This window comes from Anolis sagrei, chromosome 2 (genome assembly GCF_037176765.1).
Source record: "Anolis sagrei isolate rAnoSag1 chromosome 2, rAnoSag1.mat, whole genome shotgun sequence".
NCBI classification, from domain to species: domain Eukaryota; kingdom Metazoa; phylum Chordata; class Lepidosauria; order Squamata; family Dactyloidae; genus Anolis; species Anolis sagrei.
In genome coordinates, this window is record NC_090022.1 from 253,954,278 (window position 1) to 253,973,349 (window position 19,072).

Consider the following 19,072-nt stretch of genomic DNA (forward strand, 5'->3'; position numbering starts at 1 on the left):
TATAAGATGGACAAAACATAACTACTTTAACTAGACAGTTAATCAGAGTGGGGAGATACAAAGCACAATCCATTGTAGTGCTAATATATGTCCATTAGCACAGTGGGCCTTCTTATTTGTGATCTTCTCTTCCATGTCATCTGAAAGGCCACACCAAAGGGTTTTACAGTGATCTGGAGCAGGTCCTAGAGATGAAATGGGGACTGCTCAGGGGTGGAACTTTTACTTTCCTCCTAGTTCTGCTAATGGAACATTCCCACTGGACCCTGCCTTTAGGATGAAAATGTGTTTCAGAAGGCACTAACTGTATATTCTAGAAGGGAAGGCAACAACATCCTGATAGTAGTTATTACAAAGAAAGATCTGATGCTAAACTGTTGATCTTTCTGGAAGCAGTGCAGGCGTACAAATATAGAGTACTTTGAGTGACACTACCATTTTTGTGTTCATAGAATTAAATAGTTTTTTTATAAGTCAGCAATAAATGGTTTATCTGTGGGTTAGATTTTCTCATCATGGAATAAATCAAAGCCCTGCACCTTTCTATTGCTCCCAACAGGTCTCCATTAGCCTTGTGTTGAAGACATGCTAGTTTGTAACAAAAAAGGGAAAGTGAGCATTGGCATAATAAGTTTAGGCATTCATTGCTCAGTATATCTCTTAGAGACTGAAGGCTTGTACAGATTGTTTGTAAAACTCCATCAAAAATAAAATAGTTTATCAGAAAGTTCTTCATATTTTATTTTATTTTTGCCATCCGTGGTATCAGAGTTTTAGCTATACCAGGAGGTTTCTTGGCCATCATTTTTTCCCTAGACCCAGCGACGACAAAGAGCAATGGCTGCATAAATTGGATGTGAGGAGAACACTTAGGGTTTATCTCAGAAAAATCAAAGATTTCAGATCTTCTGACAGATTGTTTGTACTCTTAGGGGGTCTTAAGAGGGGTCAAATGGCTTCTAAGAGTTCCTTAGCTAGATGGTTAAGGAACTGTATTAGGGAGGCGTATGTAGTTAAGGGTAAAGTGGCTCCCAGGGTTTGTAAAGCTCATTACACTAGGACTATAGCTGCTGCTTGGGCGGAGAGGTCGAAGGCTTCCACATTGGAAATTTGCAAGGTGGCCACCTGGGCTTCTCTTCATACGTTTTCATAGCATTATCACTTGGATGTAGTCTCTTCTGCAGATTCTGCTTTTGGTAGGAGGTTGCTTGTGAACCAAAAAAAAAAGTACTGTGAAGAAAAGAGAGATACATAGTTCACACCACTTCTAGCTGCCATCAAGACAAGTTCCTTTGCAGTCTGCACAATGGAAACCTATGAGGGCCAATTTACTTGGCTGAAAATAGAAGTTACAACTCAAGGAAGTACTGCCCACTGGTGTTCTCTGATTGTAATCCCATGGCACACAATAGCACCAAGGGATACAGTGGAAAAATATGTGCGCTATCAAAAAATATACATAGAAGGCACGCTGAAATGATCTGGATTTTTTTTTTTTTGCAATTCATTTTGAATGCTCAGGAATTTAACCAGTTTTTACTCACTTGCTAAAAAGCATATTGCTTCATTTAGGAGAGTGATCATTTCAAAAATATTTTTAGTTTAATAAGCTTATTTTCCTTCTACGTATAATTCCTTATATCCCCTTTCATGCTGATGTATCAAGTATAAAATGAAACAAATGCATGAACATCATTCACAACAAAAGCAGTTTGTTCTTGGTTACACGTATGCAAGCATGATTGACTTTTAAAATCTTGGATTGAAGCTCAGAGCATGATAAATTGTTACCTTGAAGTCAATATGATTTGACTTAACAAATCCCAATATTATGGTAGGATATACAATGAAATAAATAAGAAAATATTTTGCCTGCTTTTCAGCCGTCATAAATGAAGTACCATTAGTTCAAGCCTGCTACATCTGCTTTTGTTTCCAAGGATTTGGGACTTGTGAAAAAGGAGGTCTACATTCTGATTTTCCTCCTTTTTCTAGAAATAATAATAATAATAATAAACTTTATTTATACCCCGCCACCATCTCCTGCAACGGACTCGGGGCGGCTCACAAAAGCACTGTAAGAAAATTGACTATATGAATGGTGAATTGATTTTGTGTAATAGTTATATGAATTAACCTTTTCTTTTGTGTGGTCTTTCTCCATTCTCACTGTTCTCCTTGATTTATTCTACAGTTAAATTAATGGAAAATTGAGACATACCTAGTACAGTCATTATCACTGGAGATGTTATCCTTTGATGGAACCTGGAACATATAGCAGCAGCCACGGTTATAGCAGAACATCCTTATTTAGAATGAAGAATGTTTGGCCAAATTATATTCTCCTTCTGCCCTTCTGGTGTGCTTTCTGTTTCCTTTGGTCTTTCAGAAGTGTCTTGTTGAGATTTTCAAAAACATCTAACACACTTTTCATCTTCCTCTCACCTCTTTTCCCCCATTTCAGCAAGAAAGGTGAACTTTAGACAGATCTGATAATGAGTGCCAAGAAAAGCTTTTTCCAGTGGAGCTCTTTGAAACCACTCTGGGCAAACTTGTCAAGGCCTTAGGTTTTCAAGCTTTGCCTCAGGGGACTAGAAAGATTTGCAAAGGTCTTTCCTTCACAGATTAAGAAGAAATCTGTTACTTCATATAAATCTCTAGAAAGCACTATAAAAGAATAAAGCGATCAGATTTACAAAGTCATCGCCCTAATGGGTAGCTTTTGAAGCCAGATAGGCATTAGGTTGTCTCTGTGTGTGGATCCCCAAAATAGCAGCAGCAGCTTCTCTCATGAAGATTATTTTTAAGAAACAGGATGATAAGGATATGGAATTTACACTCAAAACATACGAGACAAAAGTTTATTTTCATTAGCTTGCTAGACATTTCTTGGAAGCGCATAAGCTATTTAAAACAATAATTGTCTTTTAAAAACTTCTCCTAGACTATTATACATTGTTCTGGCCAAAACAGTAAAACGACATTTTTGTTACAGTTCCTTTGGTCATTTTGTTTGCTTTTTCAGCACCCATAGCAACAATTCAATATATTGTATTACTAGATTATCATACTGAAGGTGTCAATTTAATCAGAACCATAAGTATTTCTAACTATTGCAGGGCTTTATGGCCTTGATTTTTCTGTCAATGTTATATGTAGTATAAGTCACTTGTATCTGAATTCTTCTCAAAATGGAGACGTTTGCATTATAAAAATGGTGGAGGAGTTGGATTAATAAAAGACTGCTTATTTAAACCCTTTCCAAGCAAGTCCACCATTGTTCTTTAAGTAAGTGCAGGTAAAAAGGTGATGACATCTAAAAGATGAAAGAATCATGAAGGTCAAGTGGAAGGTAAATGTGTATTTTTACGTAGTAATGAAATAAAGATCTTGTATTTGAATCAGGACTCAGAAAGATTAATAGTTGTAGGGTTCAAGCTTTAATGCCAACAAATCTTTTCACTTGTAGGTACAGTTAACAAAACCCAATTGAATTTAATCTAATCTTGTGAGCATTATGGAAGTGAGTGCTAATTTTGATTTTTGATTTAATTTTCAATTTTTTTGTAATTTCATCATTTTTGTACTCCAGTACATTAATTATTTCTCTTGCTTTACTTGTCCTCTTATTATTCATACGCTTACAAAAATCTCCCTCTTTTTCTCTCTGTCTCATCTGTCTGTATGAAATTTCAAAATGGGGATAGAATTGCTGCTAAGACTCCTTTCATTGGAGTGAAATCTCTTTTTAAAATGTTTGAATAATGTCATATCAGCTCAACATTTGTTACATTGCATACTTCAAGATTCCATGACTAGCCTTCTTTATTGTAGTAAAAGGAGTCAGTGATTGAAAGTAATTGGCAGACTGAACATGCTTTTGTTAGCTCATGTTAATGGAGGGTGATGCAACCATGATGGCCAGCTTTGCCATGTCCAACATTTGTAGATGGGTGACTTCTGACTGGAGGTTACAGTTAATAATTGAAGGTCTCTTTGATGTGTTTTTAAGTCTATCTACTCCTCCTTTACACTAAGTCCAGCTAGCTGTGATCTGATGTGCCATGGACTTTTTGAAATTATTAGTTACCAGTAGCAATTAAGATACTGTGGTGGGGAAGATGACAGATCTCTACAGGTAGTGGTTGTAGTGGTGAGCCATGTTGTAGCTGCAAGTAGAAGAAAAAGGAACACATTAGAAAATATGTGCCAAGAGAACAGCTATGGAGACTGCCCTCTAATGCTTTCTTGCTACTGGGCCCTCGTATCTGTATTGCCTGTCTCAATACATGAGCTTCCCTTCCTGCTCTCAGAACATGAAGTCAAAGGAGGTTATGGCTTGACCTCCTGTGTCTCTCTTGATGTTATAAAAGACCAATGTTTCAGCCTTCCATTAGTAGTATATCTTTCTTCTGTTGTGAATAGATTCAAACTAAAACCTTTCTGGGAGTGTTTATGACTATCATAGATTTCTATTGCCTAGTTTTTAAAAAATAGTAATGTGTTGGGATTGTAGCATCATGATAGAAAGACCTCAAAATACGCCAGCATTGATTAGTAAATGAACATCTTCATGAGCTTCTGATTGCTTGTTTATCTTGGTATTGTAGTTATGTCTGCTTCCTCCTTCCCATTTTATATTTACAAATGTTTTTGTACAGAAAACAGCATTTAAAAAGGAATCAGTATTTCTATAGAGCATGGGTCCTCAAACTAAGGCCTGAGGGTCAACCTAAGTCTTGAAAGCACACAGCAACAAAACAATCCTATCTCATCAGCCAAAAGCAGGCCCACACTTCCCAATGAAATACGAATAAGTTTATATTTGTTAAAATTGTTCTTCATTTTAATTATTGTGTTGTTTTTATTTTTATTTTTTTTGCACTACAAATAAGATATGTGCATTGTGCATAGGAATCCATGGTGTGTTTTTTTTTCAAATTATATTCCAGCCCTCCAACAGTTTGAGGGACTGTTGAGGAAACCTGCTATAGAGAGTATTACTTTCAGGATAGAAACAATGTATTCTGCACAGGAAAAATAATACTTACTTTACACCGATCTTACCCTAAACTGCAGACATTCTCTTTGACAATTTTCTTAATATTTTAAATATTTTTTTCATCCTTAATCCATGCCAAATATTGTATGCAAAACATAGACTATGGATCTTCTAAAACTGTTGCTCACAATATAAAATTTCTCTTATATTTTAGTATTCTAGTACAACTTGCTGAATATCTCTCTATATTGATATATCAGAAGATGGTGCAGGCTAGCATGTTTTCCACAGGATTAATCTTGCTTTGTTCCCTTTTGTCATACTGTGCAGGAGTTCTGAAGAAAGCTGGTGGGGAGCTTTTAATAGGGGAAAGTAGAGTGAATGAAACCAGTGCCCTTTCAGAACAGTTACTTCAAGTAAAAAAGGTGAGTAAAATAAAAATTAAAAACTCCACCACTCTTGAAGATGAATTTTCAGTGCTATCACAGTAGATAAGGGCCTGTTAACATGTTATTTGAAAATCTTTTATGCCCAGATCTCAATAATTTCAGCTCTATTATTAATTTAGACTGAGGTTTAGAAATAAAAAAACTGGAAATAAAAGTTTGTGAATGTATTTTCACAAATACACTGATATGATTTGATAAAGACAAGTAAATACCCAAGAGTTCATTAATTAGTTCATTACAAGCTGTGTTTACAAAGTGACGAGTATTGGACTATTTTAAATATCTTTTCCATAGTTTTAAACACATTTTAATATTTTCAAATATTTTTAACATTTAATGTTTTAATTTGCAAAATATGTAAGTGTTTTTAATTTTATATTAATGATTTTATTATTAGTTTTATATTGCTTTTAACTTGTATTGCTTTAAATATCCTATTAACTCCCATTATCAGGAGAAAGGCAGGATATAAATAAATAACAATAACATGGATCAAGCTATACTGAACCAAATGTGGATACGATTATAGGTTTTTATGGGGGAGACTTGGGAGCTAACATAGTTTGAGCATCACACTGACTCTGGAGACCAGGTTTCAAATCCATTTCTGCCATGGAAACACAATGGGTGATTTTGGGCAAGTTATATTCTCCCGGCTTCAGGAAGCAAAGCCACTCTGAATAAATCTTGTCAAGAAACCCCCATGGCAGATTTGTCTTAAGGTCACCATAAGTCAGAAACTAATTGAAGCCACTTAACTACAAAAAAAGGGGGAAGAGATTTATGTTATATTACTGTTTGATGATCCAAAAATATTTTACCATTCCCAACACAAATGCTATGCCAGGAATGTGTGAGTCTGATCAATTGATTTTGATCACTTTAAAAAAAATGTGGACTCATTTACCAGATGATTTTGTTTTTAAAAAATGACCTATGCTTGTTTATTTTATTTTAGTCCTAATTTCTTGTGTGATTTTTAACATTTTATACTCATTTGGGTAACTCGGTTCATAATAAACATGAATCATTGCAAAACTTTGAAACATGCAAGAAACATACATAACATCTTTATCAGTCTCCTCAGAAAAACCAAAATAACTTAGGTGAGGAGAAACATAGTTCCACATCATTTATGTACTTGTAAAACATATAACTTTAATTTTTTCCCTTAAAGCAGTTACAGGTTTGTTCAACAAGACCACATTTCAGACCTGAAGATGATAACAAAAATATTCTATTTTCTTTTCCAGAAGAGGCACATTTGAGCTGAATCTAGCTGCTCAGTCTTATACAGGAATGGGTTTTAGTATAGGATAAACACTAATTTTGACGTTTTAGACATTTTCCTTTATTGATTTTACCTAATCACTTTTGTCCTTTTGCACATATATTAATCTGAGGTAAATATATTTTGGACATGTTATATTAATGTACACATAGGCCAAATCCATGTCCTATGTCTTTGCCCCTCCCACTTTCCTCCACATCTTTTCTTCACCCATTTTCTTTGCATTAATTAACATTTGTAATTCAATAACAATTAAAAGAACTGAAGATTGGGGATAGCACCCAATAATAATAATAATAATAATAATAATAATGCAGAAGGCCACCTTACTAGGATCTGCACACATTATTTGCCGATACATCACACAGTCCTAGACACTTGGGAAGTGTCTGACTTGTGAGACAATACAACAGCCAGCAGAGTGATCTTGTCTGCTGTGAACTCATCTTGTTGTGTTTCAAATAATAATAATAATAACAACAACAACAACAACAACAACAATAATAACAATAACAACAACAACTTGAGTTTTGTACCTCTCCTCCATCTCCCCGAAGGGACTCAGGGTGGCTTCCATGGGAACAAGCAAAATCAACATAATTAAAATAAACACATTAAAATATATAAATAACAGCATAAAACAAAATAAAAATCAACATTATAACAAAATATTAAAAACAACCATAGAACTAACATCCAGTGGACCTGAAATAACCTTTTTTTGACACGGGTGGTAGACTGGTGCAAATCAATTGTGAGGATACGGCTGATGAATAAAGTGCATGCGTCAGTTACCAACCGGAGCCCCGGTGGCGCAGTGGGTTAAACCCCTGTGCCGGCAGGATTGAAGACCGACAGGTCGCAGGTTCGAATCCGGGGAGAGGCGGATGAACTCCCTCTATCAGCTCCAGCTCCTCATGCGGGGACATGAGAGAAGCCTCCCACAAGGATGATAAAAACATCAAAATCACCTGGGTGTTCCCTGGGCAACGTCCTTGCAGACGGCCAATTCTCTCACACCAGAAGCAACTTGCAGTTTCTCAAGTCACTCTTGACATGACAAAAAATAAATAAAAATAAATAAAATTACCAACGAAGACACTGGTGAGTCAAACAGATTTTGCACTGCTTCCAGTCATTTCTCTGGATCCCAAATGGAAAATATTCCATCTATTTTGTGCTGTGAGTGTATAAAGCGCCTCAAGTGAAGATGATGATTGTTGTGTTTATTCACTTAAAACAGCAATATTCGACAATTCTATGTTTATTGTATACTTTCTGTATTCCAGACCACTATGCTAGAATTTGGCTGGAGAAATGCATTTAACAACTTGTCTTCCTCAGTCGCACACTGCATAACAATTGCAGTTGAAGATTTTTCTAGTAAAATTCTTCAGCAGGAGCAGAATGAACAGGCATCAGTTAGCTGCTATGCAATATTTCGTGTAAATGTGCAGCACATGAAGGAATCCTGGGGTATAATCCATGAGGATGAGCGACCAAAGCAGATTTCAAAGGCATGTATCAAAAGATCTGTAACCCATCAGCATTTGAAACTTTCTTATTTGTTTCCCTCTTTTGATGTACATAAATGCAAGACCAATACTGTTGTAGGAATCAGATAGAATCTTACAAGGATGACCTATTACATAAGGAGGGGCTAGGGATGGTTATGTGTTCTCAGAGATTGGTGAACAGCATTATTTATTCATTAAGCAAAATGCTGGGTTTCTGCTAGTGTGCTATTGTACAGTGAGGTTTCTCACTGAAAAAACTATGGCCCCTTCCACAACATCTGAATAAAATCCCACGTTATCTGCTTTCAACTTGGGATATATGGCAGTGTGGACTCAATCCAGTTCAAAGCAGATATTGTGGATTATTATGTCTTGATATTCTAGGTTATATGGCTGTGTGGAAGGGCCCTATATAAGAGCAGAAAGACTACTGATCTGAAACTGTGTTGGGATTTACATGAGAGGATGGGCAAGGAGTTGTAGATTCACAACGGAGAACTGTGAATTTAACAGCCCAGATGAAAAACAATTCCATCTCGAGTAAAGGATATTTCTCCTGCTCTTGCAAGTCAGTATATATATGAAGCAGAATAAAATGACAAAGATTGTACTTCACTGTATGCCATATTTGAATGATGCCCAACTAAATGAAAAGCAAAGCAAGACAAAATAAAACTATACCCTGAACATATAAAGCATGTCAAGAAGAAGAGTTATTATATTATTTCTCTCTCATATATTATTTTCTGGGGACAGAGTGATTTTCTTGAAGAGCACAATTCAAATATAACGTTTATCTCTGGAACCTGATGTACTGTCTCTCCCACCATTCCACTTTGTCACTTTTTCTGCTGAAAGTATGCACTGGCCTTTTGTGGAGCATAAGTCAGAAAGTACATATCCTGTAAATATGTTTGATATTTAAACTGTGATTGCTGCTTCTGCTTTCCTATGAAGTATAGTAGAAGGGGTGGTTTTCCGTGAAAGAGAGAAAACAAAAAGGGTGCCTAAATCTATCCAATTGCTTTTCTCCCTAACCAGAGTTCCAGATACCTTGCTACCCTAAGATGTTTTTGTCTTCATTAAAATGAAGGCAAACTTTAAATGTAATACTGGTTATGGATTGATTCCTGAGCACCAGTAATATATCGGTTGTTGCAGCCAATGCCATGCCCCCGTGTTATCTGAAGCAGTGCTATGTGTTTCCCTTTCTCATGCCAAATATATTATTACTATACTATATATGCATTGAACAGCACTATAAGAGTAAAAAGAACTGTATGTCACATTTATATTCCTTAGTTTTGTTCTGATATCATGGAAGAACTTGACACGTTACTTCCGTTGGCCTTGGCCTGCAAAGATGAGTCTCTCCAGGAAATCAGAGCAGACTTTGTGGAATCCTGCTGCAAAGTGGCAACAGCTGTCCTGACCAGGCTGGAAGAGAGGAGCAAAGATATCCCTTCCAGGGCTCCACTGCAAAATCTGTACACCATTCTTTCCACAGCAGTCCATGTCTACCAGCATTTTAAGATGTATGATAGTTTAATGAAAGAGACCAGTAGGAAGTGAGTATCCTGTTATATTGTTTAATTCTATCCATAATGTGTGCAAATGAAACATTTTATTTCAGTGATACAAATAAAAGCATTGATCTATCTATCTATCTCTTCAGACATAAAACTCCCATTACTCATTTTTCTCTTTAAACTTGTTCCTGACTGTGCACTGTTGACACTCTTCTTAAAAATTGTTAGGGCCCCACAGCCCTATATCCGAGAATATCAAGGCAAAAAATCCCACAACGTCTGCTTTGAACTGGGTTATCCAAGTCCATACTCTGATGATGTGGGATTTTCTGCCTTGATATTCTGGGATATAGGTCTGTGTGGATGGGCCCTGTGTTGCATCTGAAACCTGTGGCCCAAATCAAACTTTCCGGTCCTTCCTATTTTGGTTGTTCTCCCTATGTAGTATTTGTAGCATTACCATGCACTAATTAAACCTGTCTGGAAAGCTTGGTTTTCTTTGCTATTTCCCTCCTTCTTCTCATAGACTCATTTTATACTGCCATATAATCCAGATTATCAAAGCATATAATCCACATTATCTGCTTTGAACTGGATTATTATTATTATTATTTACTTTTCTCCTGCTTTTCTCCCACAAATGGAACTCAAAGGAGTGTACAAAATAAAATACAACTACATAATACAAAAACCCTCATCCCACAACCCAGCATATAGACAATAAAGCAACAAAAAATTACAGAAATATAAATAAGTATAAAAATAACACATATATCATTATCATTTAAAAAACTCTACACCTCAGGCCACTAATACATTAAAACATTAAGCATTAAGATGAACAATTCAGAGCTCCATATCTTTGTCCATATGAGCCTTGAGCTTTATCTGACGAAATGTGTACTCTTTTGTAATATCGGGGAAGGCCCGCTTCCATAAAAAGGTTTTCACTTGGGAGCGAAAGGCCAATAACGAGGGGGGTTAAATGTATCTCTTTGGGGAGGGAGTTCCAGAGCTGCGGGGCCACCACTGAAAAGGCCCTCTCCCTCATTCCCATCAACCTCGTTCCCATTTCCTGATGATCTTAGGGCTCATGTGGGCTGATAGGAGGAGATGAGGTCCCTCAAGTAGGCTGGGCCCAAATTGTTTTATATGAGTCTACACTACTAGATAATCCAGTTCAGAGGAGATAATCTGAATTTTATATGGCAGTGTAGAATGGGCCTTAGTTACTTCAGGTTTAGAACATATTTAAATCAGTGATGCAATCTGAAATTCTTACTAGGATTAACCCCATTGGATTCAATAGTTAATTTTGAATCAAACATATGCAGGATAATAGATTGTATTGTACTATTCAATTATTAAAAGGGCTGATTGAAATTATTAATTTTTCTTCGTGGTCTCTGCGAATGCACACTTGTGTAGAGACTGCGCCTGCGCGGGCTCCAACGGAAACTTCTACATTTTAAAACTTTCAAGTTTTGGCGGTAACCCCGCCCAGCCCCGGCAGGGGATAAAAGGGCGCCCCGCGCACACCGATCCAATTCCTTTTTTTCCGCCGCACGGCTCGCTTCGGAACTTCGATTAGATTGTGATTCTCAGAATATTCTTCGAGTTGTTGACTGTATTATGTCAACAACTCGCTTCAAAAGATGCGCGAATTGTCCGAGGAAGATCCCTGATTCGGACAAGCACGCTCTTTGTCTCTTGTGTCTCGGAGAGGCACACATTACTTCTTCGTGTCGTCATTGTCAATCGTTGACGGCACAGTCCCGTAAAAATCGGGTCCATCGGCTTCGATACCTGCTCTACCAGCAGACGTTGGCTCCGGTACCTTCAACATCGACATCGGTGTCGACGTCAGCCACGGTATCCAGGCCTTCAACTTCGACCCCGGCGGAGGCCGAGCCTCGCCAGACCAGGGCGAAGAAGGTTGCACAGAAGAGGCCGAGAGCAGCTATGTCGACAGCCTCTAAGGCTTCGGTGTCGACAGCTTCCAAGGCTGCAAAGCCTACGAAGCAGAAGGCTCCATGTACGGTCACGACCGAGACCGTACGCATCCGGCACTCCTCAACCAGCTCTGTGGCGTCAGTGAGATCGATCAGGTCCACGAGGTCGACATCGGCGACTCCGCCATCTTCCACGGCGGTTCGCATTGCCTTTCGCCGGTCTCAGGAGGAATCTCGGCGTGCTTCCACCCCCTCCTCCGTCCCGCCCACCCCGGGCAAGTCGGTGTCGAAGACAGCTCAGCCGCCGGCAAAGAAGAAGAAGACGATGCCGCCTCCATCCTCGTCTTCTTCTTCTTCCCGAAAGCAGACCACCGCCTCCTCGGCCACCTCGTCGGCGAGATCATCGCCTTTGCAACCGGTTGAACCCCAACCGGCCCCTCAGCCTGCCCAGGAGCCACAGCCTCCGCTAGAACGGCCGTCGGAACAACCTGAGTCCCCGGTGATCTCGGTGGACACGGTGATCGAGGCACCAACTCGACATGTGACAGCCAGACAGGAGCTTTTCCCGTCGGTCACAACTTTGACAACTGTGACGGCAAGACAGGAGACTTCTCCAGTGCTGGAGACTCCGGAAAGGGGCAGACAGACTATGAGACTGGCTCTGGCCCGTGCCACTCAGGCTTCGGCCTCAAAAGCCCCTCCAGCAGCTCTGGTGCAGCGCTCGAGTCGGGATGTCTCCTCATCCCTTCCTCCTCAATCCCTGGCGGCCGATGACGAGGAAGAAGATGGCGAGTTGCTGGGATCGGTACACTCGGGATCTGTGTTGTCTCTCGGGATCGAGAGATCCCCCACTCACGACGCCTATGAGGCTGACCCTCCATCTCCCACTGACAATGTCCGAGCCTTTGCAGATCAAATGGCTCGTATGGCTGACGCCTTAGGCCTTGAGGTCAAGCAGACTTCCAAGGCTGTGCAAGACCCGGTGTTTAAAAGGGTGCAAGCAGAATCCCCACCCGCTCCTCTCCTACCCTTCCTTCCATACCTCCTTGAAGTGATCCAGGGCTCCTGGAAGACCCCTTCCTCCATCCCTCCAACCTCTAAGAAAATCGAATCATGGTACAGAACGGACGATGAGGGCTTGGAGTGGCTGAAACACCATCCCGACCCTAACTCGGTGGTCGTGAAGGCGGCTCAGGGGTTCGGAAGGCAATCGTCGGCGCCATCCAACCGTGAAGGCAAGAGGTTTGATGCGGTGGGCAGGAAGCTGTACTCCGGTGCCCTCCTACTAGCCCGCATGGCTAATTATGGCGCTTGTATGGGCGCATACCAACAGATTCTTTGGGAGAAAGCGACACCACTTTTCCAAAGAATGTCTGAGGAGGACCGCTCTGCCCTCTCCACCTTGGCTCAGGAGGCGAACTCTCTGGCGCATCATCAGATGCAGATGGCCAAACATACGGGAGACACCGCGGGCAAGATGATTGCTCACGCCGTGGCAATCAGGAGGCATGCCTGGCTCAGATCCTCGGGCCTCTCTACATCGTCGAGGCAGGTGATCGAAGACCTCCCATTCGACGCCCTGGGGCTCTTCAATGCGGGAACGGACGACAAGCTGAAGTCAAATCACGACTTCAAGACCTTGGCTTCCAAGTGTGGGTTCGAGAATCAGAACCAGGCGCAGAGGACCAGATGGTTCCAGTACAAACGCCGACACACGGTCCCGTACCGCACCATACAATACCGTCAACCAGTCCGCCCTCTGCATACCTCCCAGCAAACCCACCCTCAGCAACCCCAGCAGCAAAGGAGGCAGCACCAGCAGCAACAACGCTCGCGGTCCCGTCAGGCCTCTGGAGGCAACCAGGCCAGGCGCCGCATTTGACGCCCTAATGGACGATACCGTTTGCTCTTTCGTTACCGATGTTGTTCCCATGTCCCTCCCAATGGTACCCGCCCTCTTCCTTCCATCCGGCTCGACACCATTCGGAGATCGCCTGACAGACTTTCTCCCTGCATGGGAAAATATCACCTCAGATGCATGGGTTTTAAAGATTGTCGACGAAGGCTATGCATTGGAATTCGAAGAACTCCCACCAACAGGACAGATTGTCGACACCGAACCGTCCTCGGCAATCCTAGCAGAACTCGAGACCTTGCTTCTAAAGGGGGCAATTTCCCCTCTCCCGGACTCTCAAAACCATCGAGCCTTCTTCTCCAGATACTTTACTGTCCCAAAGCCGGATGGCTCCCTCCGCCCCATCCTCGACCTCAGAGACTTAAACACCTTCATCAAACCTCAAAAGTTTCGGATGGTGACGGTATCGTCCATCCTTCCGCTCCTCAGGCATGGGGACTTCTTCGCGTCCGTGGACCTTCGAGACGCTTATTTCCACCTCTCAATCAGAAAGCATCACAGGCGCTTCCTGGCCTTCAGGGTAGCGGGACAGACGTACGTCTTCAACGTCCTCCCGTTCAGTCTCGTGACGGCACCGAGAACCTTCACCAAATGCATGTCGGTGGTCGCGGCAGCCCTCAGGAGGGAAAAAATCCGCATTTTCTCATACCTAGACGACTGGTTGTTGGCAGCACGCTCCCCAGACCTTCTGCGTCTCCAAGTGGCAAAGACCCTTTCCCTCCTCGAAGACCTGGGCCTTCAGCTGAACAGGGAGAAGTCCCATCTCGAGCCCACCACCTGCATAAAGTTCATCGGCGCCATGTTCGATTCTCTCTCCCAGACAGTCTTCCTTCCGGAGGAGAGGTTCAGAGCTCTTCGAGCCGAAGTGCTCAGAGTGCGTCGATCCCGAATGGTCCCGGCGAAGCAGATACAAGTCCTCCTCGGGCACATGGCCTCCACGGTGATGGTGACACCATTGGCGAGGCTCCGCTTCCGTCCCCTCCAGAGATGGTTCTTGGACCACTTCAATCCCATGCGGGACAGTGCTGCAAAACGCCTGCTGATACCGAAGCCGGTGAAGGACTCTCTAAACTGGTGGATGAACCGCCAGCATGTCTGCAAAGGCGTCCCGTTCCACCCAGAACCCCCGGCTGTCACGATAACGACAGACGCCTCGATGTTCGCATGGGGATGCCATACAGGAGAGCTCTCAGTCCACGACCTCTGGTCTCCACAAGAGAGACAGTGCCATATAAACTACCTGGAGCTGCTGGCAATCTTCAAAGCCCTGAGGGCATTTGCTGTCTTAGTCACGGGGAAGTCGGTCCAGATCCTCACGGACAATATGGTGGCAATGTTGTACATGAACAAGCAGGGGGGAATGGGCTCGAGAAAACTTCTCAAGCTGTCACTGGAACTTTGGGACTGGTGTGTGGCCAGGTCGGTGTCGATAACAGCTTTGCACCTCCCGGGAGAGGTCAACGTCGAGGCCGACGCACTCAGCAGGACCAGGGCAACCTCCCACGAGTGGAAGTTGAACCCCGACGAACTGGCCAAGATCTTCAGGGATTGGGGCCTCCCGACCGCAGACCTTTTCGCGTCGCCGCAAAACGCTCAGCTCCCTCAGTTCGGTGCCCGGCTTGCTCCGAACACGGTACCGGGATGTCTCGGGGACGCGTTCCTACTGGACTGGTCGCGGCATCTCCTCTACCTCTTCCCTCCCTTCCCGCTCATCCCGAGGGTGATCGAGAGAATCCAGTCGGCGCAAACGAACTGCATCTTGATTGCGCCGGAATGGCCACGACAACCGTGGTTCTCGGTCCTTCTCCAATTATCGGGGGGACGGATGAGACGCCTTCCACTTCGGCAGGATCTGCTCTCCCGGGAGGACGGCCAGCTTCTCCACCCCGACCTCGCTTCTCTGCATCTTTTGGCGTGGAGGATCCAGTTCTGAGGTCCCTGTGCCCGGGAGTTCTCCCGATCCTAGAGGCAGCCCACAAACCAGCGACCAAAAAGTGCTACTCGGCGTGCCTTAACCGCTTCCAGGCCTTCCTCTCCGAGAAGGGCCTAGACGATCATCAACCGTCGATACCGTCAATCCTCTCGTTCTTGCTGCATCTTACTGAACGGGGCTTGTCGCTGTCGTCACTCAAATCCCACCTGGCAGCTATCTCTTGGCAGTTTCAACGGACAGGAGAGGCCTCCTTGTTCAAGGAGAGCTCCGTGAAGTCTTTCCTGCGGGGTTTCAACAACCTACACCCCCCAGTCCGCTCCCCGACTCCGGGTTGGAATCTCGACCTTGTGCTGGCTCGGCTCGCGCAGGAGCCTTTTGAACCAATAACATCTATTGACCTTCGACTTCTGTCGTGGAAGGTGGCTTTTCTTGTTGCCATCACCTCGGCCCGTAGGCCTTCGGAACTTGCAGCACTGCGTGTGGACGAACCATATTTTGTTGTCCACGAGGACAGAGCAGTCCTCCGCACGGATGTGTCATTCCTTCCCAAGGTTGTGTCCCCTTTCCATGTGAATGAAGACATTGTCCTTCCCTCGTTGTGTCAGCACCCCTCTACCCCAAGGGAAGAGAGACTTCATATGCTCGATGTGCGGAGGGCTTTACTCTGTTATAAGGACAGAACTGCTCGGTCTCGAAGGACTCAGAGACTGTTTGTGGCGTACGCCCGAGAGAAATTGGGCCTGCCGATCACGGCGCAACGCCTGTCCCATTGGATCACTTCGACAATCGAGCTTTGTTACCAACTCGCTCGACAGCAACCCCCATTGGTTGTCCGGGCTCGGTCAACCAGGGCTATGGCGGCATCGACGGCCTTCCTTAAGGGGATTCCCTTGGACGCTATTTGCAAAGCGGCCATTTGGAAGAATCCTCAGACATTTGTCTCACATTATAGACTAAATACCAGGTGTACACCTGACATGGCCTTTGGGAGGGCGATTTTGGGATCATGTCCTTCCTAACACTTGCAAAGTGTTTTTCCTTGTGTTGATCGATACCAAGTGTTTTTTTCCTTGTGCTGATCGGTACCGAGGGCTTCTTCGGTACCGTACATTGTTTGAGTGTTGTTTACCATGTTTTACTTGAACTCGACTGTTTACCGGTGCCAGTGAATGTAGTTGCACCTTTACACTTGATGCCTTACTGCCTGGGGCACAGGCAACCTTGCACTATAGCCTAATGAGGCTCACCACGGGTAGTGTTTGTGTCGATATCGACGCCTTTTTGCCTTGCTAATGTGTTTTGCACTTGTTAACAAAACTGTTTTTGTGTAACTACTTAATGTGCCCTCATTACAATGAGTGTCTTCGAAAATCACCATGTGTTTTAATTCAAGGGTCATGAGACGGTTCTTATTGTTCACGAATGCCCTCATTTATTGAGTGTCTTTCACTGTTAATTGGTCACCCTTGCGTGACCGGGAGGATCACGTACTCCCATAAGTTTTATGCACTGTACCCTTCTTCGGAAGTGATTACAATCTCTTGTTTGCTAACTGTTTGCACTTAATAAAATTGTTTGGCCCTTGACTTGACTAGTCGGTTTGCATTCTTCCCGCCTCCGGGACCTGAGCTTGCTAGTCTCCACAAGTGTGCATTCGCAGAGACCACGAAGAAAAATGGTAGGTTACATACCTGTGACCATCTTTCTTCGAGTGGTGCTCTGCGAATTCACACTAACCCGCCCAGCCTCCCCTCTATGCAAACCTCCAATTTCTCGCTACCGTAGCGGCGTAAGAATTGGATCGGTGTGCGCGGGGCACCCTTTTATCCCCTGCCGGGGCTGGGCGGGGTTACCGCCAAAACTTGAAAGTTTTAAAATGTAGAAGTTTCCGTTGGAGCCCGCGCAGGCGCAGTCTCTACACAAGTGTGAATTCGCAGAGCACCACTCGAAGAAAGATGGTCACAGGTATGTAACCTACCATTAAATCAAGTGTTTGGCTTTCTATGAAATTCTGAACAATCATGCATACTAATTGCTTGGTGCAATAATATAAGAAGTAACTGTTTGAAAATGAAGAAGGTATACTGACCTGAAGCATAGACCAAAACCTCAGGTAATGTTACATCTTGCCCTACAAAAGATGTATCTGCTTAGGGAACCAATTATGACATTTTAAAAAATTGTTTAGCACTCTCAGCAAAACCACTTACTTGAGGAATGCATTGATTCCTTCCTTTTCTTGTGTGTATAGAGTTCAGCCGTCAAAACCATTTACTGTTCTTACTGTCTAGATCACACAGTGCCTCTTTTGACTGGTTTCTTAATACTTTCCATATTCAATAAACATGTTTTGTCTTTTAGGCTTGCCATACTTCATCCAATCTTTCTGTCCTGTTTGGCTTTTTCATCTGTGATCTTTACTCTCCTAACTATAGTTATAGTTCCAAAAATTGCTTCTGTCTCAAATTATTGTGACCCCAGGTATATAAGTTTATAAAACAGATATAAAAATAAACATTTACTGATTTTTTAAAAATCAGTATTTTCGTGGCTTGCTAAACAGGCTGATTTTCCTTTGTATGAAGTACAGTTGTAACACCTTCTGCAGAATCCACTGTAAAGTGTGCACAACAAATTTGTGTAAATGTCTAAAACAGCCACTAAATGACTTTCAGAAAACTTATTCTCCCCAAATTTTTCGGGACCCAAAATTGAGCTAAGGGGAGCCTATTTGGGGTCAGGGCCCACAATTTAAAAAGTAGTGGAATAGAATACAAATGAGAGAATGCCTCTGGGGGCCGAAACAATCACAGCTGGAGCCTTTTTGTGCTGCAAGCAACTGGCCCTGCTGTTTAGACCCAGCCATATAACCCAGAATATCAAGGCAGATAATCCACAATATCTGCTTTGAACTGGATTATCTGAGTCCACATTGCCATATAATTCAGTTCAGTGTGGATTTTATACAGCTTTGTGGAAGGGATCTGGCTCTAGGTTGTTAGACCCAGACTATGGGAGGAGGAATGACTAGAAAAAATCCCCTCTGTCGTGACTGGAAAATTTGCAGTCCAGAAATTGGTCCCCAGCCCAGCTTGGGTTGCCCATTCCTGCTTTAGTGCATGCCAGCTAAATTCCAAGTTGCAGTTAATCTTAATGGCAGTTTTTTAAAGCAAGCCAGTTTGTTAGATTATCTCTTGAACTTGTTTTATTTGAATTATCCGGTGTTTGAACAATATGGGAAGCTGTGGTTAATAACAAAAACAGAAGTCTCTAAATCGTGCCTTGAGCCTATACCAAATTAGAGAGGCTGAGGAGGGGAGTGTAAGCATGAATCCTGTCTGGATTAACTTTTTTTCTTGCAACATTAAAATTTAGTTTAGAGCAGTTGGGGATCCTTTTTCAGTCTGAAGGCATTGTGCACAATTAATAGTGATGGTCAACGCTTATGGCCACAGGGCTGGGCCAAGGGTACTGTGGGGTGGGC

General features: G+C 42.7%; 1 protein-coding gene across 1 annotated transcript in view; it reads left to right on the forward strand.

Moving 5' to 3' along the window:
* The window catches only part of KIAA0825 (KIAA0825 ortholog), a 225,246-nt gene that overhangs the window by 44,793 nt on the left and 161,381 nt on the right, over positions 1–19,072 (forward strand). The window contains exons 6-8 of the mRNA XM_060761787.2: positions 5,333–5,427; positions 8,032–8,259; positions 9,562–9,827. Coding sequence (XP_060617770.2) covers positions 5,333–5,427; positions 8,032–8,259; positions 9,562–9,827 — 589 coding nt within the window. The remainder of the gene's footprint in view (positions 1–5,332; positions 5,428–8,031; positions 8,260–9,561; positions 9,828–19,072) is intronic.